Source organism: Pagrus major, chromosome 9 (assembly GCF_040436345.1).
Source record: "Pagrus major chromosome 9, Pma_NU_1.0".
NCBI lineage: Eukaryota > Metazoa > Chordata > Actinopteri > Spariformes > Sparidae > Pagrus > Pagrus major.
This window is the reverse complement of record NC_133223.1, coordinates 29,455,396-29,480,362: the sequence shown is the minus strand read 5'-3', so window position 1 is coordinate 29,480,362 and position 24,967 is coordinate 29,455,396. Positions and strand designations below refer to the sequence as shown.

General features: G+C 40.7%; 1 protein-coding gene across 2 annotated transcripts in view; it reads right to left on the bottom strand.

Annotated features, from left to right (window-relative positions):
- gulp1a (GULP PTB domain containing engulfment adaptor 1a) overlaps positions 1-24,967 on the bottom strand; it is a 94,645-nt gene that overhangs the window by 18,138 nt on the left and 51,540 nt on the right. For both annotated transcript variants that reach the window (XM_073473597.1, XM_073473596.1), the window contains 2 exons: positions 17,311-17,392; positions 2,716-2,777 (listed from right to left, as the gene is read on the bottom strand). In XM_073473597.1, coding sequence (XP_073329698.1) covers positions 2,716-2,777; positions 17,311-17,338 — 90 coding nt within the window. In that variant the 5' untranslated portion in view covers positions 17,339-17,392. The remainder of the gene's footprint in view (positions 1-2,715; positions 2,778-17,310; positions 17,393-24,967) is intronic.

Genomic DNA, 24,967 nt, shown 5'->3' with positions numbered 1-24,967 from the left:
GACGTCTTTGACATAACGTCAACACTTCGTTTTTTTCATTTTTTTAATTCATTTTTTGAATGTTTTGAAGTCCTGGCCATATCTTACAAACTACCCCTTTGACCAACAGTCTAAGACCAAAACGTACGCTGTCTTCCCGACAACTCGGAAATCCTCTTACCGGAGTAGTACTTCACTAAAAGTAAAATGGAACGCCATTCAAAGTCGGAATTGCTACTTGTGAACTCAGGGTTCACATTTATCAACCCCGACTTCACGAGTAAAGCAGCTGTCTGACGTCACACGCCAATGGCAGCATCCTCGGGAAGGGAGCAGTGTGTATTTGTAGACTGCAGCATTTGTATAAGGCTGGGAAATTAAATGTTTAAATATGTTTCCAAGTATTTCATATATAATGCACGGAGGCTGCATTGCTGAGGGTGTGAATTGTGTGTACAGTTGCCAAAATGACATAATTTTGTCACGGTCAGTCAAGTTTTTTTTCACTTTTGGCGTCTTGCACCTGGAACGCTTTAAGGTTGGAAGTCAAAAGTTTCAACTATGAAAATTCTGACCTCTGACATTGTCTGGAACGCAGCGATGTCCAGTTTACAATCATAAAAAACAAATGAAAGCAGAGAAGCTGACACCAGAGAAATAGCCACCAATGATTTGTCTATCAAACGACTAATCATTTAATCAAGTAATTGTTGCAGCTGTAGGACCAGTGCAGCATTACTGAGATGCAGCAACAATCTAGTCTCTGTGAAAGAGACCGTAGGAGAGATTTTAAGCCCTGAGGGTCAAAGTCCCCCCTATCCTTTGCTGAGGAGGAGGTTGGATAGGGGGGACTTTGACCCTCAGGGCTTTCGAAAGGTTTTTATTTAAAATGGAGCCTTTCTTTCAAGTTAAGTTCCCCAGACATGAACAACAACTTACAAACACAGACAAAAATAAACGTTTTAGAAAAGTAGCTGTAATTTTCCAATAACTAGTACCTGTAAAATGAAGTGTTTCGAGCAGAAACAATTAGTCGATCGAGTGTTTGTTTTCAGTGTGAGAATTCTTTTCTCAGTTTTGGACACTTAAAAATTAATTATCTTCAGGCTCTGAACTGTTTCTTTAGTGCGGCAATTTTTCAGACATCACCTTGGGCTGAGCGAAATTATAATGAATGTTTTTCTGCTATTTTCTAACATTTTATATAATAAATAACAAACCCATTTAATAATAAAATTCTCATCTGATTCATGCATAATGAAAATAATAAGTTGCAGTTCTAAAAGATGAATGGTTATTTTCCAACATGAAGATTTATGTGACTATAGACTGATTTTGAAATTATGTTTTCATTTGGATGTAGTCAAAGAGGAGAAAAAAAAGTTTTTTATTTTGAAACTCCAAAGAAAAGAAAAGTACAGACAACATGACCTCAGTGTTTTCATTCGTAGTACAATCCTCCTTTCTACTGCAGGCATGTGCCGAAACAATACTTCACGTTGGGTTTAGTTCAGGCGAAGAGTGGAGGAGAACATTTGGGTTCAAAAGAAGAAGACAATACTGAGAGTAGTTTAGTCCTGCCATCAAATCAAAATGACCTTGTTGAATCAATGGATCAAAAGATTCAAAGAATGGACCAGTCTCCGTTCTAACGAGCTCAAAAGAAGCTTATTTTCAACAGTTCTGAGCGCTTCAGAGAGGCCGAGAACAATCTCATCACTTTGGCTGTCTCGCTCCCTCCACTTCCTTCAGCGATGAGTGGTAGTACTCAGATCTCAGCAAATTCAGCTAGACAGGCGACTCATCAGTGAAAGCTGACAATATGCTATGATTTTAGAGATGTGTCCTCTGCCAGTTTCTCCCTGCTTCTTGGCTTCAATCAGCCAAAGGAGTTTTCAGCAGTTTTGAGGCGATGTGGTCGTTTTGGAGTTCCAGCTTAAAACATTTCTGAAGTTCAGGATGTAGGCTGTCAGACTCGGAGCCTCATAGGAGACAAGCTCTTTTGTCGAAATGAAGCAGACAACCGGTCGGACGGGGGAAGTGAGACGGTCCTCTTGCGAGAAGTGTTTTTTTTAAAAAAGTGTTTCTTTTTGAGTTATTCCCACGTCACGACCGGGAGTTTTGACTGGATTTGACAGAAGTGTGAGGCACTTTACATAAAACACCCACACACATGTTAATAAGTGAGCGTATCAGGAAGTGCTGAAACACAGGAACAACTTTCAAATTAAAAGTTTGACAAGGACGATTTCCACTCATCACAGCGCTGAGGGGAAAACAGCTGATCGGGAAGATAAACACCACAGTATACACAGCGGAGATAAGACGGTTCATTCTACAGCAGCGGTGGTGTCCAAGTAAAATCACCCACCATTAAAACACCCAAATTATCATTGTCATGTTATTCCAAATGTAACTTGGAGATGATGTAATGGGGCAGAGGATATTGGGTAATGCTGAAAAAAACCACAACATTAAAAAGGAGTGAAGCTGCTGTCAGCGGTCATGAAAGGCCCGGTTGTCTCGGGGGGAAATGCATCATGGAGCACCTGGCCTGAGAGCTGCCCTGACAGACAGCGAACCAATTAACAGTGAGGTGGAGGCCACAGAGCGAAGGGATTTCAGCTCCCCAGCATTGTTTAACAGCATAAATGCCTTTCTGGTTTTCGTTATTTGTTTGAGGTATTATACAGTCACAAAGCTCCGATAATCCAACAGTGTGATGGTGAAACGTACCTTGGCATTGTAGGGTATGTAATGCTTGGCCAGAGCCTCTGGGGTGTGCATCCATGATTTATCTGAAATGACACAAACAGCTCACTTAATAAGCAAGTCTGAATAGCTTGTTTCATTCAATAAGGTAGAGCAAAGACATAATCAACTACAAACATGGTTAAATCTCCTGGAAATGTATGTAAATTGTCCGAAAACATCCGTCCCAGTCTCACCCGAAGTAAATCCAAAGCTGTTGTTGACCCACTTGGAGCCCAGTCATGGTTTTGGGCTCTTTTGAAAGGTCACAGCCTGAATTTCTTTCCAAAACAGTCAACAGCTCTGTAAGTGCATCTGTCATTGACTTATAGGAGTTTCAACACACTGATTTTTTTTATTTTTTAATACAAAACTGAGCTTGCAGATGACCTGTAACTGTCCCTATTAGCCGGAAAACACAATAGGTCCACATCATATAGTCTTACATGCTACAAGTTCAAATTAGATAACAATATCAATAAAATTGGACACTTAACACATGTTTTTCTACTTAATTATCCAAGCGCCTGGCAAAAAAATGCCATTTCCTGACCTTAACATAGTACTTCTTGAGAGTAACAGGAGCATTATAACCATTATAGTTCTTTATTTCCTTATTTACACGAACATTATGCACTTAAAATAGTGAAAAACAAGTGCTTAGACAAAAAAAAAACAGCCTATATAAAGAGAGAACTGCATTAAATGACACAAACTTGCATAATTCAAGTTTAAGTTAAAATATTTTGTGTCGGTTTCACTAAGAGAAAGCTTTCCTCTCTCTCACATTTACACCTGAAAGCTGCCCAGTACAATCCCAGTTTGATTTGTTGGTCAGTGAGCAGCTTCACTGGAACAGTTGGGGGGGGTTATGCATCAACATCAACAGCCGACATTAGGCGAGACGTAATGAGGCTTCTCACTCTCCCACCTGTCCTGCAGCTCTGCTTATTAAACCTGTAACCCTTTAGTCATTAGGTCCACTTCCCGAAAGTGTGTTCTGACTGAGTGAAGGACAAATTTGACATGAACTGGACCGCAAATGCGCAATCAGATGAGCAAAGTTCCACGCTGCCGGTTTAATGCTATTCGACCGAGCGACAGTCAGTGGCAGCGGTGCGCGAAGAAGCATAACGACCCAATAAGGGTGGTGAGGAAGACGACTAATACAGCTAAACTGGCAAATTAACATGAATATAGACACTGCACGATCTAAAATATTCAGAAAATCAGCTTTGGAAAAGTTTTAATGAGGAATCTGTACTCATGTTTGGTGGTGAGAAGAACTGAATGTAAACTTTTGTTCTGCTGCAAGAAAAACTCCACAGAGCAACTTTAAAGTGGAGATAAATCCTCAGAATGTCTTTGTAGTTGTGACCAAGGCTGACAAAATAAAAGAAGAGACACTCGTATGAATAATAAAACAATGCTGGACTGAGCTTCTGAGAGGGTTTGGAGATCACTGAAAGTCTGAGTTACAAACAAACAGGTGGTTGTGTGAACATCCCGTCCTCAGTTTTTCATTATTCAGTGAAAAGTTGGGACTCTGGCGGTTCCCTTTTCAAGTCTGATAAAACCTTTTTCCGGGCATGTCATCCATCTTCTTTTCACAAAAACATACAGACACACTCTTGTGTGTGTTCTTAGCTAATTAAAGCTAATGCATGTACAGCTTGTACATTGGCCGTTTGTTGACCACAAACATTTACTTGTCCATCAGTCATATTTCTGCATAAAATACAGGAACTAAAACTCGCTTTGCAAAGAATCTGAACAAACCTTAAACCTGCTTCCAATGTTGATCCTCAATGAGGTTTTGAAACATGACAGCTGTCAAAACCACCACACTGTGCTCCAATTAATCACCGTCAACTGTTCCTGAAGCACAAAGTTGTCAGTGTGCAAACTGTTGCGCTGATGAAACAAACAGCAGTCAGCTCTTTCAATTAATGAACACACAATTAATCCAGCAGCAGCGAGCGGGAATCAGTATGTTTTTGTGTTTTGTATGTTTTTTAAGCTCCAGTTTTGCATAGTGCAGCTGTCAGATGACAGAATTTAAGGCAGTTCACTTTTATGTGATACCTTCATCTTCACGATCTTGTTGCAGAGCTATTTCTCTGTCAAACATCTTAATTGAATTGGTTAATTGAGGCCAAATCCATCGTTCACATCGAGGGTTAGCAGACTCTAGATGTGAAGGTGAAGAAACTCTTACCAGACCCTCACTAGTTGACTTGGATTGGATTTCCAGTGTAAAATCATTGACATATATAAAGACAGATGACACATCTCCAATTCCTGTTGTACCAAAAATTGAGCCAAATTATCGCATTTACGAGTGCTGCCATCTTGCACTGGTGACTTCATTTGGGGCCAGAGTGTGCACAGTGGTCATCAGGTGGTGGAGCCACAGAATCAGGATCCTGCCCGACTCGATCGAAAAGTAGGGCTCAGCTGTCAATCATGACGTTTCACCCACTTTTTAAATAACATATATAAGGTACATACATACATAAGGTAATTAACAGAAGAAATGTTCTAACTATTTCACAGACACAATTAAAACTGAACCTCACTTGTATTTTAAGTTTAATTCTTGACACACTGTCACTCACCACTGTACGTTCATGACTAACTTAAAAGCTCGGGACTCTGATGATTACCTCAACACAAGATGAGCAGTGCATCAGAAATCACAACGGGTCGTTGATGGCTTCCTGCATTTCTTAATCACCCGCTGATTAAGGATCATTGTCTTTCTTCATTTCCCATTCATAACCGGCTTATCACCCCGTTAATGAATCTGGTGACAAAAGATGCATGACTGTGACCTTGAGGCTCCTCAACTGCTTTAGGTTGATAGCGTTAATCGGGGCTTTTAGGAGGTGCAAACGATGTGAATCAACTTTAACATGTCCTCTGCACAAGTATGCTAATGACGTTGTTTACATTGATGCTGTTGGATAAGTGTCTTGATGGATTCAAAGTCTATTCTAATTAGTGTTAATTTGGCGCTCCGCATTTGCTTAATTGTGATTGCTGATGTTTGCTCATCTACCATATTATTTACATGGAAACCAATGGGCACATTCTTGACATGGAGAGGAAGTCATGTTTTATTCTTGTGGATAATAGTTTGATGGAGGGAAAGAAACGATGGAGGGCAATAACAGCTGGAACAGAGGGATGGTGACTTCACTTTTCAGACTCTGCATGGTAAAACTGTGAGACTTTTCCTCTATTTAAATTGCCCTCCTTTTAAGTTTACTTAGCAGCTGTGCAATGAGATTATCCCCTGCTTGCACCTTGCAACAGTCTTCTCCAAAGTGCAATCAATTTCCTAGTGGGGCTCTTGAATGAAAGTTGATAGAAGGACAATCTATGTCCTCCTTTTCTTGCTGCTAAGAGAGCTAAGAAACTGTAAATTCGAAAGAAAGAGGATGAGGAATGCAGGAGGAGGAGGAGGAGGAGGAGGAGGAGGAGGAGGTGAGGGCTGACACAGCGGCGTGGCAGGTAGGCTGACATTTTTTTTTCAAGGCGTCAGCACACACTGTTCTGATTAAAAGGAGGGGAAGGTGTGGGGGCTTACAATGACATCTTTCTCCCTCTTTGCTGCATAAAATGGCAACTAAGATAGAGCGAACGGAAAGGTGTGGGCAGTTACAAGTGCTCTCAGGGTCAGATTAACCGTTGGGGCGTGAGGATGAGTTGTGGCGTCTGAAGGTCAGCCTGTGTGGTTGACTTGTCAGGTGTTGGATGAAGATTCAAGAGGTGACAGCGTGACAAGTGTCAATGCATCTCTGTCACTCTGTACTGCATGAAAAGCCTCTGGAGACGGGGAGTGCATTGCTGCTCAGTGCTTTGTGCCAGTTAGCACATGAGGAAGGTCTGGCGTCCTTCATGCATGTTACACTCCAGCTACTGTTGCTAGTAATAGCTGCCTTTGTATTTCTGCTGTCACATCATGCATCGTGGGGTTAGGTCATTCTCAAAATGGATATTCTGTTGTTTTCAGTCCCCTGCTGGGTACAAACCACAGGAAGCCATATATACCTGCTTTCACCTGCAGTAAAAGTATTCAAGCTCAAATAAAATGCGTGCAAAAGTACATAAAATTATATCACTTCAACCTAAAAATCATCTGTTACCGATCCCAAAGTTTTTCTCTTGTTGCTGAAACTTGAATCTCACATTAGCCTCATTTAAAGTCCAACCTGATCTATTGGCAAGTGTGTGGACAAGCTGCTGCCCACAGATACCTGCACTAATTAAACAGAGTAGACAGATACAAATGGTTAATCGTTCGGCATGGGAGGGAAAAAAAAGAAAGAAGGGAAACAATGTGAACAAAACAGGCTCACTCCTCAGCAATAGGAAAAGGTTCTGGAGTAGTAATGGCTCGTATCTGCCTCACAGTTTGTGGTGAGCAGCTCACAACAGCAGCAAATTACAAAGTTATGACTCAGCTCGCTGGCAGTGTTGCCTTCAGTTATAGTCCCTTAATATGATAGTTAAATTTTATACAATTTAATGTAATTTTATATAATTTTCATATTATAAAAACAAAAAACAAAAAACTAAACAGGAAGTTAGCCTTCTCAGTTGGTTTCTGTCTCTAGTGCACACACTCCACAGAAGATCCAGCTAATTGTATACCCCACAAGTCAAGACTTTCATGCTTCATGCACCACTGGGCTGCTTTCTCAGGAATGAACGGGGCTCCACCTCCAAAGCTGTACCCAGATTTGAATTGTTATATCCAGAACCTCTCCTCAAAAAGCTCTGCCATTTTAAAAAAAACTACTACCGGAGGTACTGCTCCATCGGTACATATCCATGAGCTTTAAGAATATGTGCAGAAATACAGACGACATGAACCCAGAGAACAGACAGAGGGCTCCGTCCGTGTCCATAGGCATATCTAACATTAGGTATAAACAGTGGCGGACTCAGGATGTTTCAGGGGCAGGGGTGGAAAAAATAAAAAGGGCACCAGCTCAAGCAGAAAAGTCATGACAGATTGATAGTGAATAGAGAGCACCCGACCACGTTTTGTCCACTGGAAGAGAGCTTATCAGGTTTTATCTAACATAGAGGCATCCAAGAGGGCATATTCGCAGCGTTTTTTGTGTATTGTGTACTAAGAGACCAACAACTTGCACAGAAAGACGTCTGGCACACTGCTGTAATTTCTGGATTTATTGATGTTTTTAATGTATTCAACCTTTATCACAAAGTATCTCTCCTTATCTACACGCTAACAGCTGTATTCCTCTTTATCTCCACCTTGTTTATCTGGTATTCTACCGTGAACCCTGGCGTACGGGTGATAAAGGGTCTCCGCAGTCTTTGATGTCAACGCGATATGCTTCCTAAGAAAACAAGTACTCCACTTCTCTAAAGTCCTCCACCATTATTTACTCTTCTTCACCTTTAAAAATGCTGAAACTGAAACTATTTTTAGAAGCTTTTTCTGCACATGAGTACAGCTGCTCTCAGAGAAGCTACATTTCGCTACTAATTGCCTTCTGCAAGGAAATGTGTTCCCCCAGATTAACCAAATTAAACACTTTGTTGGCTGCTGTCTAATGTGTTTTCCATTTTATGTGGATGCTTTCTGTTTTGCTGTTTGCTGTTTTTCACCTCACTGTGTACAGCACTTTTGAAAAAACAGGCAGAATACAAGGTCACTATTATTAGATGTGATATAATATTACTACTATTACAAAAAAACAAAAACAGCCCTATGTTAAAGACTGCCTTTTTAATCCCGCATCATTAAGTGTTGCGGTCATCCCTCCTTAACATTCTTCAGGCTCTTACCTCTCAGAGCTTGAGTGCTGCGCTGTAAGTGGACAATTTTTCTATAGGGCCACAAGCAGCGAGCAGGCAATAGCCTAATTCACTGCAGTGCTCAATCAATGACACACAATGAATTTGCTGGGTATGCACAGTTCTCCATCATGCAAAAGACAACTTCAAATGGGCTCGGCGCAGGAAGGACCTAAACCACACGTCTACTGAGGGCTCACAGGACGGCTCCACTTTGAGATGAAGTATTATAAAAATTACAATAATCCATCTGGGTACAAACATCTACCACTGTTTGACATCAGGATAAAATGCAACAGAGAGCTATGCAAGATGTTGCAATGCTATAGAAACAGGGAGTGTGTCCTTTGAGAGAATCTCACTTGAGGCTTGTCTGCAGCACATCTGAGGAAATGGACCAAAAATATCACAAACTCCCTACAATTCAATGTTTTCATACAACAGCACAACCTACACATACAGCATGACAGGCTGATCAGGAACAACGGAACATTATAAGGTCGACAATGGTTGTACTGACTGCCAGGTGATTGTAAAGGGATTCATTATATTCTGCAATTAAGTGTTCATGCTTTTGTGTCAAACCCTTGTAAGTTCATGTGCTGACACGTCCCTGTTAAGTTGAAAACAAGTGTCAAACCCACTGGACATCAACCAACTACTGTTTTGAAGCCTCGGGTTGGACATTGTGGTTGTCGCTATCTTGTTTTTTTGGAAGAGAGTTTGAAGCTGGGGAGAAAACCCTGATTGGATCTGACCAAGAACACCAGGACACGCCATGGTAATGAACTGTCAATCACAAAGTCAAGCCCTAAAGCATACTCTGCTTTATCGTCTGTTTTATTCTATATGGGACCATAATTTACAAAATGAACATCATGCTGTGTTGAAGAAACCCTGAAACTAACCACTGAGACCATAAACTCATTAGGAAACTGTTTAGTGAGGTAATAAATCAAGTCTGAAGTACTGACATTTTCTCATAAGCTTACACACAATGTGACTTCTTTCTGAAACCAGTGGAGGTGCCTAACTTCTGGCCATTAGTGTTGTCAAAAATAATGATATATGGATACATTTTTCACTCATTTTTGGCAGTATTGTCCGGCCGAACCAGCTGATTTCTGGGCTCGCCTCCCCCGACTCCTCTGACTATGGTCAGAAGTAAATTAACTTAGATGCTGTTGTGCTAAACAGAGTACACAGGCCTCGTTATTATTTTTATTTCAATAAAATCGAACATTTTCTGCCCTCAATTTTTCCACATGGTATCAAAAATGGCATAGAATATCTATATCTATACCCTATCTATTCTTTTATTGTAGCCAAGTTAGAAAATCCAGTATCGTGACAACTCTACTGGCCATTGGAAAGATTGCACGTTTAAGGCACTTCCGCATTGGCATCACTTCTCAGCTACTCCTCATTTTATACAGTGAATGTTTGAAAAGCTCCTGGGAGGACTCTTTACTAATGTAAAGATCAAATGCAGAAAATATGGCTGTCAGGAAGAAATTCAGGGTTCATTCAGGGCTAATACGGATTACATCAGGCCAAAGAAGGAAATGCTTAAGGATCACTGACTCAGTCAATGGCTTTATAAGCCATCATTCAGGCAATGATACATTGTGTAAATCTCTGGACTCATGATAGAGTCCTTCCAGTACAAGGTTATCTGACATGCATTAATTATATTTATTTGTTCTCTGATCAAATAACAAACCATTTATGATGGCTTACGTAATGGTTTGAGTCTTTCAGCCTGGCATTTATGTGAACCAGCAATTCAGCTAACACGGCCATGAAAAGATAAATATATAAATAAAAAAAGCTTGTGCGTCCTCAACATCTAATTTTCTGTATGAGTGCTCTCTGTTGATTCAATCAGAAATGATGGATAGAGGACATGTGACCTTAATAATTAAACAAGCAGCATAAAAATGACGTTAATATCACCTTGTAGTTTAATCCCTGTGCTTTGTTTCGTTCCAGCAGGTGAATCACACCAGTATAATAATTAAGTTTAAGTAAGTAAGTAAACCTGAAACACCTCAGTGGTCAATCCAGGTCACTGTCCTCATCTACTGTATACCGAACTACAGTGGTCCATGATGTTTTCTTCCATTCATCTGCACTAACATGACTAATCTTCAGCTACCAGCTGCTGGTATGGAAGAATTGTAATAATATTTATAATTGATGCAGCACATTCAGTGACCTGCTGTGGAATTAACTCCGATTCCTGCAGTTAGATACAAACTACACACTGTGGATTTAGTGTGTGCTTCTTCTCACTGAGGGAATTAATCAGTCTCTGAGTTTCTGAATACATCACCGGGACACTGCGACATTGTAACTCGACAGCTACTTTATAACCTATACATATCCAGTACACGATGAAGGCGCTGTTAAAAAATGATTCTGTATTGTACTTTAAGAGTATATTGTTAAAATCCACCTGCACTCACTTAGCTTTTTGTTTGAATGTTTGACCTTTACTGTGCAGGATGATGTATGTGCAGGGTTTGACACGTAGAGGTTGTTTTGACATTAATCTGCTGGGGGGTAGGGGGGGGATTTTCTTTGGGCTCACCTTCAACCACAGTTTAGTTAGTTTCGAAGCCGGTCGTGGTTCAATGTGCAACTTCCACGCATGTGATGTGGAAACTTGGCAGCTAGAGCAGACAAACACTGACAACTGACTGACTGAGGTTTTGAAATTAACAATATTTGCATATTCACAGATTCAGGAGATATTAACTGATCTGACTGAGAATGTGAGGACAGGCCGTGGTAGAGACAGTTACAAGGTTTCACACGTCTTTACTCTGCTTTATCATATATATTACTAAATGGAACCATGTTGTACAAAATGAACATCATGCTGTATTGAAGAACACTTAAACTAGCGAGTGAGACCATAAACTCATTAAATAACTGATTACTGAGGTAATAAATCGAGTGAGAAGTAGGGTCATTTTCTCATAGGCTTACATACAATTAGACTTCTTTTTGAAACCAGTGGAGTCGCCTCCTGCTGGCCATTAGAAAGATTGCAGGTTTGAGGCTGTGTCTGTTATTTATACTGTCTTTGGGTAGAACATGTAAATGTAATAATGTTTTTGCCCTTGTCTGTTGGTTGGTTGGTTTGTCAGCAGGATTACACAAAAATTACTTAACAGATTTCTACAAATATTGGATGAAGGATGGCCCAGAATAAAGCCAATTAACATTTGGTGCAGATCCGGATAAAGGGACTGCTGGCCAAAAACCTGACCTGAATTTCACCAACAACACAGCAGCCAGAGAAAAGCAGGATAAGAGTTAGTCTGACCCTGAATGTTTTCAATTCACATTTCACAGAAATGGATTGTTTTTCAGGAATATAAAAAAAAAAAATCAAAATAACCACCACAATATTCATGATTGTAAAAATGTGTTGTTGGATTCTTCAAGTAAAACTTGACTTGTAAATCTACGTTTAGCAGATAAGTTAGCAAAACAGAGACCGAAAACATTTAAAAAATACAGTATTTTTGCTATTTGAGGCAAAGTAACTGAAACTAAGGGTCAAGGAGATTAAAAAAAACACTCAGTTGCCAGTTTATACTCCTAGATAACACAAATGCAACCTATTGTCTTCACAATTATTTTAACCGTCATGAAGGTTATAGTGTCCCCATTTATATAAACAAGGTTAGACTAAATACTCCAGACACACCTTATCAATACTATTCAACAGCACATCAAACTACAGCCTCCAAAATAAGTAAATAACCATTAAGTTGAATAAACACCTCTTTAAAACAGTTTCAACAAAAATAGAACATTATAACGTTCATTAATGGAGGACTTATTTCAGGACTGCATTCATTATAGCCAACTGTGAATACTATGTAGTACTCACAAGGTCATTGACTGCCTAGTCGGGCTATCACTTTAAGAAGTCAAAGCAGGTTGCATCCTGGTACGGTGCTAATGTGTTAGATGAGTTATGTTTTCTAACCCGCTGCTCACCTACAGGGTGCACATGAATTCTGCACAGTCCAACTATTCCTTTGCCGGTCACGTCCGAGAGCACGGGGCAATAAACACAGGAGATAAAAATGATCAAGATCCCTGCTGGCATTACCTGCTAGACGTGATCAAGTCCACAAAACACAGAGCCAGAGCCAGAGATAAAGGAGGAGGTAAATCAGTGGAGTGGGCTTGCTTGTCAGTGCCAGCCTTCACTCTCTCGCAGCCAGAAAAAAGCAGAGGCAACCAGGGCAGGTACAAAAAATTAAAAACAATTAAAGCTTATACACATGTTGGACTGAATGTTGACCTCAGATTTAAAAAAAACACATGCGACAAGCTCTAACAATCCTGTAGGCATTGTCTGAACCACCCAAACCATCAACAAAAAGTTAAAAATGATAATGAAAGTGAGACGTGTTAACAGCATCAACAACACAAGGCAATTATCTTCTTTATACGCATTAAGAGTTCAGCAGAGACCGAATAATGATGTGAAATCACTGGCAAGTAAACCTTTGTTCAACTCATGTGGGAGGTTGTCAGCTGCAAATGAAATGTTGCATATCAGATGAATATTCCCAATTTATGGGACCATTATATTCACAAATGAAGTCAAATTTGGTAAGAAACTGAAAAGAGATTTCAAAGAATCAAATCATAGCACAATGAGACAAGAAATAATCTCGCAGGCTGGTCCAAATCTATTGTGATATGGTTCAAAGTCCCACCCAGAGGAGCAATTACACTGTTCATTTCCCTATCTTCCTCATCAGAGCATTTCATTAACAGTTCGAGATAGAGCTCATTCAAACATCATAAAAGAGGCTTTCATTCAGATTTTTGTGATAAAATCTTTGGAGGATAAACTCTGAAGGGACATTTAATCATTTCATCAACATTCGTTTTGTTTTGTGACAGGAAACTTTGAATACTGAGGTCTGTTTACCATCCATGCAAGTGGCAAAATAAAGCCTCACACTGCACGTAATTTGGCTCCAGATATTTTTGTATATTAAGGTTCATGCTCTCAATAAAACATTTTTATCTTTCTGGGAGGGAATAGTTGTCATTATGCTATCTGTTGGGGACTTTTTGGCACCAATTGCCACTGACTGACTAAAAAGGGTAGCAGAAATCAAGTCTACAGAGAAGCCTTAGGGTAAGGCGTCTGTTGGAGTTTTAATGTAATAGTGCATGAGGATTTCAGGAAGATGTTGTTCTCCTCTTAGTGAAAAGGCTTTATGTCAGATTGGTGACTGGATGAACCCTTTTTCCAGCTCCTCACAGTTGTAAAATAAATGACCAGTGTGTGCTCCTCTGCCCGGAGCATTTGTTGAGCGATCTGTTTACTGTCTGTTTAGCTGTCATTTTTTGCAGGGGTCATCATTATCTGTCTGCTGCCAAGGCCAACTTTAAGATTGGGTTCTTACTTCAGCTGTAATTTACTTTTTCCAACATTCCCCCACAGTGTAGGCACAGACAGACATGTGCAAATGTCAGCCCGTTCTCACTCCCAATATGTCACATACAGCAGCCAGGTCAGTGGCCCCATGCTTCAGAGTTCGATGCCGTAGTTACCACTTCTACCGTCACCTCTTGAAGCCCCCCTCTAATAGTAGAAAGAGCAGGAAAAGTATATATATATGACATAAATATGACACTCTATCCCTAGAATCAGTTTTTGCAAATATGTATATTTAATATATGTATCTCCGGTTTGACTTTCAAAATAAAGCTTGCTGACAAACAGCTCACATAGTATGACATATTATGACTTTTGGAATGTAATTAACGTTGTCAAATGGTTGCTTTGGTTTATTAGTGTGTTAGGTTTAGGCTCCAAAACTACTTGGTTAAGTTCAGGCTCCAAAACTACTTGGTTAAGTTTAGCTTCCAAAACTACTTGGTTAGGTTTAGCTTCTAAAACTACTTGGTTAGGTTAGGCTTCAAAACTACTTGGTAAGGTTTAGGCTCCAAAACTACTTGGTTAAGTTTAGGCTTCAAAACTTCTTGGTTAGGTTTAGGCTCCAAAACTACTTGGTTAGGTTTAGTATAAGATCAGACTTTGGGTATAAATAACTACATTCAGTCAAGTAACTTATGGAAGTGACATAACATTGCGTAATGCACGTGATGTAAGTATGTCACATAACATATCCACGTCACTTTTGTTATGCAAGTTATATCATTTATGTATGTTCACTTACTAATGCAGCATAACTCAAAAACAAATCCCTCCTGACTCTCCGTCACAAACAGGACACAAACTCCAGTGCCCGGAGGAAAGTCCATTGTATTATCCACCCAACCCAACCATCCTCTGACCATGACTTTTCTAGCTCTTCAAATTACTGCTCCAGATGGGTCCTTCAAAAAGTGACGCTAGGGTCCAAACTTTGAAGTACAGGCCAAGGACCAGGCTGCTGTATTTGCCGAGTTGGGAGTGAGAATGTGCTGCAATTGTGCAGCTCATATTTACAGAAATGAAATCCCTCTTAAAATGAAAGGAAAGCTGCAATTCCATCACAGTGAACCACAGGGAAATTCAATGTGAGGTGCTGCTCTCCCTGATCACCATCTTTATCTCCAAAAATAGACGACCTAATGGGAAAAAAGTGAATTATAACAGCCAAATATCATTACAGCCCGGTGAAACACCTGGGCCCCGGACACTTTACCCAGTACTGTCCAAGGCTTCTCTAGGTCTGCTGATTCCACTAGAGGGAGCGGGACAGATGGTGGTAAACACATCAAGCTGTTTGGCAAACAGCACTCCCAAATATCTCTTCCTGTGCATTCGGGCAGGGTCACCTCAAGACTGCACCACCACCCTCTTACATTTATGAATGCATGGCAGGATGTATATATTATTATGACTGTTGTCTGTGGTCTGTTTTTGCATTCTGCTGGTATTGACAGTTTTGTTGTCCTTCATAGATTTATGGAAATGAATAATTTTATGTCTGGGCTGTTTTATTGCAACCAGTGTCAGTCAAACAGCCTTTGAAGCTGCACCAGTTAAACAAATAAAATCATTTCATCGGCCAAAATAATGAACATACACATCACTCTGTGTTTGTTTATTTGTTTTTTCATTTGGAGCTTTCAAGTGTGAAGACTTTATAGTCCTGCCAAATGAATGAATGGGAAGGTACAGGGCTGAGATTGTATTAAATTTACCACGTTCAGACATGGGGGATTTATAAAACAGTTTCTGCACAAGAACAAGAACAACTTCTACTGTCTGATTCATACAACTTTCCAAGAAAAACAAAACTAATCTAGATGAAGATATGCAAATATTTCCAAATAAAGTTCTTTAAACTTGTTTATCTGTTTGCCTCGACATTATTTCTTTAGAAGTTTGCACTTCTAATAGAGTTGGGAGCCCTGGGAGAAATGAAGCAGCAGGGTTCGATATATCTCGACATTCATGGTGCGTGTCCACAGGATCCTTCATTTCCAAGCTCCCCATTCATTGTCTACATAAGCGGCTGTAAAATACATTCTGGTAGAGTCACGTTGTTGTTCAGAGATGAGTCGTCACGTTTGCAGTGCCTCATTTGCATAACGTTGAGGTCTAGGCTACTTTATGCAATTTGAGGGTTACCAGCACAACACGCTACCTCTAGGAACTCACGAGAAACATTTAAAAGGACACATTATGCAGATTTTCTAAGATTTTTTAATCAGTTTCCTCATACTGTCCAGTACTGCAGCACTGTATTCCTGTCTGAAATGCTTTATTTAGCTCCTGTCTCTTTAAGGCCCCCCCTCCCACATACCCGGTCTCCTCTGATTGGTCAGCTCACACGACTGACCCAGCACCACCACCAACAACAGAGCAGCTACGCTTAATCAATTATTTCATGCCGAACTAGCCGCTAGGCATAAATTATGCAACCGTGTGACACAGTGATGTATTGTGATGTCACAAAGTCACAGAATTAAAGGCGAGGCTACTGCAGAGCTTTCTGTGGGAGGGAGGAGCTTCTGTTGGTGTGAGGTTGGACCTTTCGAGATCTTTAACATGCACAGGAATATAAAAAAAACTAATAGGTCTCCTTTAAACTAACCACTGTTGATCTAAACTGAAGACAGATTCAGCATGTCACCTTCAGAAAGACATTCATCACTTTGTATAGAGGAAACTTTCCAAACGAGCCACCATATTGGATCACTGGGAACATCTGGGAGCAGACAGCCCACATCCTATCAGGTGCATATCCTGTTTTGCCTGAGAGCACCTGTCAATCACCTATCGTGGCGCGCCCATCAATCATCCAATGCTGTGAAGCGGCAACAGTCCCTTGTGTCGTAAAAAAACACCTCTTTGGACAGACACCATCAGTCTCTAGTGTGTCAGGCTCCAAAAACACTGGATCCTACATTTCCCATAACATAACGGGACTACAAATTTTATTGGAGCACCTCACTCAGTTTGTAACACAAAACCTGTAGTACCAAGAAAACCAAACTTCATGTGTCAAATCGGTGGAGCGTGTCCACTAACACTTGGCAGAACACTCTGCTGTAGGACTGTCCATTATGGTCCAGGTCCAACAAAGAGTGGCTTCAGTGACAAAATACCTTCATAAAATGGTCGTATTGCAACAGACACAGAAAGTTTTTCTTCTCTCAGTACTCTTAAAAACCCTGTGCAGCCTGTGGCTACAGCTAAAACAGGCTCCATTAACTAAATGAGCATTAGTTATTTCTGCTCACCTTTTTTCCTGTTGAAGGCGCGGTTCATAGTGGAAAAATGTGCGTCTCCGAGGTCCCTCCTGAGTATCTGACAATATTCCACCTGGAAAAGCAGCAGGGAGAAGAGAGTTAAAAATGTCTTTGACCTCAAGCGTTCACGAAAAAGGCAGAAAAGTCTCAAAACAAACACAAGTTTTTTTCTTCTGCAATAAAAATCCCCACCCACTGAGAGTGAGGCAACGTTTAGCTGTCAGAACGTGTTCAAATTAAAGTCTCAGTCCATCTGCATCTCATTTGTTTACCACCGGGCCACATCACGCTCATCATGCGTGGAGGCTGTAATTCTAATCTTGTGGGGTTTGACAATGACATACTTACTGTCCTTACTGTTCTACAGCACTCAACGTGTCTAAGAATGGTGACTTCTATCAAAGGCAAGTAATCGTGTTTCACGGAAAAATGCAGCATTGTTTACTATGATCCCCTGCTGCAGTCAGAGGCATTATTTCCTAATCTTTCTACAGAAGTAGGGCATGTAATTCTTTCTACGAGTATAGCACCGATACACATTCACAGAACCTGAAACCAAATCTAAGAAGTGTAGTCATCACAGGCGATGCCAACAGTGACCTTCAGCATTTTGTTCTCCAGATTTCTGTCTCACACTGTCATTATTCATCTTGTGCTGACTTATTTTGGATAAAACAAAAGATATATGTGGTCTGTGGTCAAAGTTAGCTTTTCTTCTCTTTTTTAAACTTACTGTGGACGTAGCAGTGCAGCTGGTTTGTCTACTAAAACATCGACACTGTGCTACATTACAGAAAAAAAAGGCATTTCCAGCATCTCTAAAAGTCTGACACTTCTGCCTCGACTGCTTTCAGACCCTTTGCATCAATTCCCCACGAGAGCTCAGCAATCTAGAGGACTGCAAGGACAAACTGTCCAGGACTAGGTAGCTGTCAGCGCCCTTCCACAATCAATATTCTTTACTCTTTTTACTGTGGGAAAATATGCAAGGCCTGGCTGCATTACAGCCATTTCAATCCGTGCCTTTGCAAACAAATTAACTTGTGCTCGGGCAATCTAGAAAATGAATTGAATTTTTCCATCTTTGGCGTTTTCCATTTATCAAGGAAAGCTGGAGCTATTCTGAGTTTTTAGTGGATGGTAAAATAAATCCTGCTCATGCCTCGGAACCAAACTTCCAACATGCTGTATCCCACGACAAACTGCTACAACACTGGAAATGAGGTTTGATTTATGAAAACAATGATGGCTGCCAACGTGAATGTCTGAATCTGGGAAGTCATGAGAAACAACTACAAGTAAGCGAGTAAATACTTCTACCTTATGTATTTCTACCAACAATACAGAGGGAGATAAACTATGAGTACCATTGTTTATCTAAGTCTTTATAGCTTCATATAAAGTCTTCATTAGTCCAAAACTTTGGTCCTGATCCGAAACACGACTGCAGAAAACCCACCAAACTTTTTTGTGCATGAATCAATTTTCGAAGAGTCCTGATCCTGAAGGAACGTGAGGCCAGTCAGGTCTGATTCAAACACACCTGAAGACAATGAGACCTGATCGAATGTGCAGTGGAGCAGAAAAGACCCAAATAAAGTTAAATAAAGAGAGAACAACAACACTTGCAGCATCCTGAAGTGGCACAAGTTAAGAAGCAGCCACAGCCGCTGTACAAAGTACCCAGAAGGCACACTTGAGTAAAAGTAAAGATGTCGTGCTACAAAATGACTTATGTTAAGAGTATTTAAGGTACAAGAAGTCTGTGAATACTACTACTTTATGCCCCCATTCGTACTCCAGTATATGTTCAACAAAGTATCCCAGAAGTTGGTGAGATAGTGAGTAAATGTAATCTATATGATTTGTGTACATGGGCATGAATTGTCCACTTGTTGTGACACTCAAGTTTAACATGGAAAATTCACGTCCATGAGCCCAAATCCTTGAGTTTAAACCTTTATTCAGTATTTCATGAAATTATTTATTTTAACACAGAGCTGACAACACGATTTTTCCCTGACCTTTAACAAAGTGAATCCTGATGATTCAATTTCGTGACTGTTTCGCGGACTTCACGTCTCTTTTCCTTGACCTCAAGCAGATTGCTTTTGTTGCCTAAAAACCAAACACAGACTGGATGCAAAGTCTGGATTCTGGTGTCTCTTTGTACGCCCACCTTCCACCCGGACCACCTCTCTGTGGCTGTATGCTGTGAGTGTTTCTCTCAGTCAAAGAAAATGTGGTGCAGGCATAAAAGATAAAAAGTCCTACTGAAACAAATGTCATTTATTCTCCTATAGATTATAATTTCTGACTATTTCACCAACTGCCCTGATACAATACTGAATCATAACCTCATAACAACACATGATCCTCACATGTTTTGGGTTCTTTTGGTCCAATTCATTGTCCAAGACAAATGAGACCATATTTTACATGACTGGTACTGTTGCTTTACAGCTTCTTACAATAATTCTGGACTTATTCGCTGCGTATGACCTTGTACAATGCACAAACACCCATTATGGGTGTGGCAGAAATGATGCCATTCAAAAAATAAACTTTAAAGTACAAGACGCCATCAACCCAGATGAGAAAAAAGATAAAAACTAAAGTATGCGAAAACAAATCCATCACTGAAACACGGAGGGGTATCTGCTAAAGCGTTGTCTGAGGAGCGGTAAGATGCCACTGCAAAATGATGGAGTTATGCTATTGAGTCAAAATGTTCTTTATTGCTGCTGAGAGGAGCTGGTGTCAAAGAAAGAGACAGGGCTCACATTATTTCTCAATTTTTCGTTAAACGTGCTCTACGGTGGTAATCAGCTGCCTCCTTACACAGAGAAATGAAAAGCCCTTAGCTGCAGACTGTACATAATAAAAGCACATAATGATATATGGCATATAATTGAGGGAAATGTAGCTTGCAGAGTGCAAATACAATGTATGTGGGTTTCTCACAGTAAGGGGATATTTTACTGCAACAGAGGCCCTGGAAAGGGCTGGAGAAATTTTAAATGGAACAAGCTTCAGGGTGGGGACTGGGACATTCCTCCGTCTGCAAAAACAGAATATCTCTGCAGCTGAAAAAAAAAAAAAAAAAGACAACTTGTGTTCCTTATTTACAGGTCTAACGAGCTGGTGTTGAAAACATTGCACGGGCAGATGACCAAGGACGGGACTATTGTTTACATTTCACCGAAAAGACAGGCGGGGTGGATTCTGCAGATCTCAGCAGCAGACTCCTCTGCAGTATCTGGACCGGCCAAATCAGGACCTTGGCAGTGCTGGCCTTGGTACTTAACCTTAGAACGTCAGAGAAACAGCTTTTTGGATTGAGGTGCTCTGTTTCCTTTCATCCTCAAAACAAGTCAGATATGTTTTTGCTGTGAAATAGCACTACATTAAAAAGGGACAGTTCATTAAATCCAAGTCCAAGTCCATATTTTACCTCTTGCCTGTGGTGCTTTTTATCCATCTAGATTGTTTTGGAGTGAGTTTGCTGAGTTTTGAAGATATTTTTGCCAGAGATGTCTGCCTTCTCTTAAAACTTGATGGTATTTGGCCTGCGGTGCTCAAAGCGCCGGAAAAAACAAAACAACATCAACAAAAAATCTAAAATAAAACAAGAGACGCATGCTTATGACAGCGCATGATGTTAACATTCATGGTGTCCTAGCTCAGCTTATTTAGCTAGCCTCTCATCTACAGATGTTGGTGGGTGTAGTTCAGTTGAAAGAAAAAATACTTCCCACATGAAACTGCGCACAACAAGGTGTGTGCGTTATCTTTTGAGTAACTGGGTCATGATATCTGGGAAGAGACATTGCTGCTGAGTTTTCTTTTAATGTATTTTTACGGCAAGACAAAGTCTGGAGTGCTCAGGAAGTTCAAAACAACATGTGATGAAGGCGCTCTTTGATGGGGAATACTGAAGTTCAAGGTAAGTCCAAGGCACACTTCTGGCTAGAAAAGGTTAAAAAGCCTTTATTGAGATTGTTCTTACTGAAATTCTTAAAAACATTGACGATGAATGTTTTAAAAAAAGAGCTGAGTAGCGGCACAAATGGCCTTCTTTGAGCACCACATGCCGAGCGCCATCTATTTCCGTTATATTTAACACCAAAAAATAATCCAGATGGATAAATAGCACTACAGGTAAGAAGAAAAACATATATTGTTAATTTTGGGGTGAACTGCCCCTTTAAGAAAACCACGCTTCCTTTTTAATGGTTTCTGTTTTTTGGTGTAGCGTTTTATAAATCTGTTGAGAGAGGAGAGCGTCAGTGGGGAGCTTTTGTGGCAGGAAGTATGAAGGGGATTTGGACAGCCTCTCTTTTTCCATTAAGAACATAAAAAAAGCATTTCCAACCCAAATCAGCACTCTGGAGGTGTAGCACACTTGAGAAATGTAGCTTTAATCGGCCTATTTTAAAATAAAATATATAATAAACTCTCACTGGAGCTGTGTTCCAGTGATTCAAAAACTGACAGTGACATGTGCTTGACAGCTGAGTGACAGCATCACTTAGAGTAAAATAGGTGACAAAAACAAAGGATTGGAAATTTATCAGGCTGCTTATATTTGATAGCGAGTCATTAAAAAAACGCCTTAATTGCCCCAATCATGATCCAGTGGATGAGCATCGAACATCCCTTTAAGTCACCGATGACAGCTTTACTCTTACAGCCGAGGACCGGTCTGTGGAGAAGGTTCTGGCAGCACACTAAGCCCGGCTACCTTTTTGTTTGTTTGTGACATACTGAGGTGTAATGCGATGCCTCGCCTGACACCTGGCTGTGATGTCACTCATTTTGATTGACAGCTGCACTGTTCAGCCTGGTTTTAATAGCTTCCTGTCTGGCGATTCAACGGCACCCCCCTCGGGAGAAGTGTCGACCCCGAGACACACACACACACACACAGACTTAACACCGAGCTGCAAACTTCCTCAGTCTCCCTTCGATGTTTACCAGCTGCAGTGGAAGCTGCAGGTTGGATCTGCTCGAGCCCTCACCGGGAGGGTGTGTGTGTCTGTTGGCACACAGGCAAGAGCTCAGTATCCTTAATTGACTACCCATCGCACTTCTCTAATATGAATGTTCTGACATTATGAGGCCTAATAACAAAAGTAAATGAGCACATAAACATCAATTAAATGGTAATAAAAACCAACTGAATGAAATTACAGTCTACAAAGACCTAACAAGATATTGAAACAGTCTCAACACGAGACCATAAAACAACACTGGTGCATAAAATTTGGGTACAATATCTCTGATTCACACAATATGTATGAAACATAATGGAAGATATGAGCCAACGCTTCACTTACTCAGAGTATCATCCTCCAAATAACACAGCAACAACCATGTCCAGAGCAACAATTCACCTCCAGTGACTCAAACACTTGGAATTTAGCTTGAGAAACACTCTTTCTGGAAGCGAGCGCAACCTACTTTGACCCAGTGGAGTCCAAACAACAATCTAAAGATGAAAACCAATCCAAACAGAGAAGTTTGATACAAGTTAAATGTTTAAAAAGGTTTGTTTAAAAGACTAAAAAGAAAGAAAATAAGGCAAAGTTGACGTCCCATTTGTATAAATGCCTCACAGCACACTCACTAATCTGACCCATATGCGCTAAAAAGGCAGCAGGCTTTTAACATTGAAAAGAAGCAGAGCACGCACTGTGGTCCCAACATAATGCCCCAGAAAGGAAAATCAACAAAGATCCTTTGTTTTCTTCACTTCTCACCCCGGCTCTGGAATCTCGCAGGCTAAGCGCGGCACATAAGACATCGCGACTACAATCTGTTTATGAATTTTACTCCCAGAATTCCTCAGTTGAACCGGCCGTGGTGTCTTGATGTCTAATCTAAAATCCAGGCTTGCTCTCTCACAGCCAGGCGCTTAAAACTCCAGCGCCCCTGACAAAGTTTATCAAGGAAAACGCATTACAAGGGTGAAGGACAAAAATAAAGATCTATGGAGAGAAAACATGCAAACAACAACAGAGCCGAGATAAAAGCTACTTACTCGCCTTCAAACTGGGGAGGAATAGTGAAGAGGAAGTTCCAGCGGATCTTAATAGTTTTCAGCTGTGGGCCAGATGGTGCTACACTAAAGGACTGCAGCGAGGGGAGATGATGGGGTTTGCAAACTCAACAAGAAGCTTTTGCCTCGACACACGATACTTGACATTCAAACCAAACTTCCTCCGCCCACAGTTTGTCCAGAAAAATTCTTCTAGGAGTTTTTGCATGTGCAAAAAAAAGACCCCTTTCAACGGGAGCTGTTTCACTGAGGTGCACCGGGGCATGCCAGAGATGACCTATAAAAAGCCAACGTGCGAGAGGTTGCAGTCTGACCCTCCTGCTGCAGTGTGTGATTCATCATCACACTATGCGCACTGGCCACAGCCTCGGGTCAGCATCTTGGCATCAATCAAAACAGCAGTATGGCCAAAACATTATGAAGTCAAAAGTCACAATAGCTCTCCAACACAAACACCTAAAAGCCTCCCTGTGAGATTATGTCAGCCTAATAATACCCTTTTCCTTTTTCTTCTGCACTTCAGAAACATTTAACACTTGGGAGGTGAGAATCTCGGCAGCTGGAAATGTGTTTAAAGTCTCTTCTTTTTTATCACGTAGAGATGGACTGTCAGGAACACCCTCACAGTGAAGGGCAGAGGGCAGGAAGAACACAATAAAGCACAAAGCTGGAAGTGACAAACCTGAATGTGGAGCCTCGTTATCGGCTTGTTGGGCGCACGACAAAGAGCCGTGTGTTTATTTATTTAACCTCCACCATCAGTCGATGAATTAATCCGTCAATCGACAGAAAATTGAGGAGAATTCAAGGAAATGTAGGAGTTTAAATGGAATATAATATTCATTATTATGTTTTCTTTAGTGTATAATCACCTCGCTGAGAGTTGTGTGTTTTTGTTACCTTAGAGGCAGCCATTTATATCTACAGAGGGAGCAGGGCCTCTTCAAGTCGGCATGTTTATACAGTAGCACAGAAGTGATAAACCAAACAGTGGCTCGAGAGAGGGCCTTCCCCAGATGAGGGGTATTTAGTTGGTTGCAATTTGCAGCGACTTCGGGAGACACCACTTAATCCTACATTAGTGTTGTGCATGAACGAGCTAAAAGAGTTTACTGAACGTGCGCATGTTTCCTTTGAACGACGCATATCTGTATGAAACGACCGGCCCTATTCTGCCTCCAATTGGTCAACCGCAGCCATGGTTCGCACCACGGTGTCCTTTTTGGCAAAAAGAAAAGTAAGTCGTGATTAACATGCAGCTTCCCGGAGATATACAGTATGTCGTCCAGACATATTTTGATCTGGAATATGATCGTGGACCCCAGACGACGAGGTCCAGTGGTAACATGTTAGATGACACTGTAAACTCTTTAAAATTAAAACTGTGAACTACCAACACAAACTAGTTTATTTTAATCTGTGTGAAGTTGCACAACACTGTTCTACACACTGGACCTTTAAATGTAAAGATGTGTTGCTTTTCCTTGTTACTTATGATGGTAAATGAAGAGTCTTTGGATTTTGGACATTTGGTTTGACAAAAGAAGCAATTTAAAGAAAACCGCGTTGAGCATTTTTCACGACTGT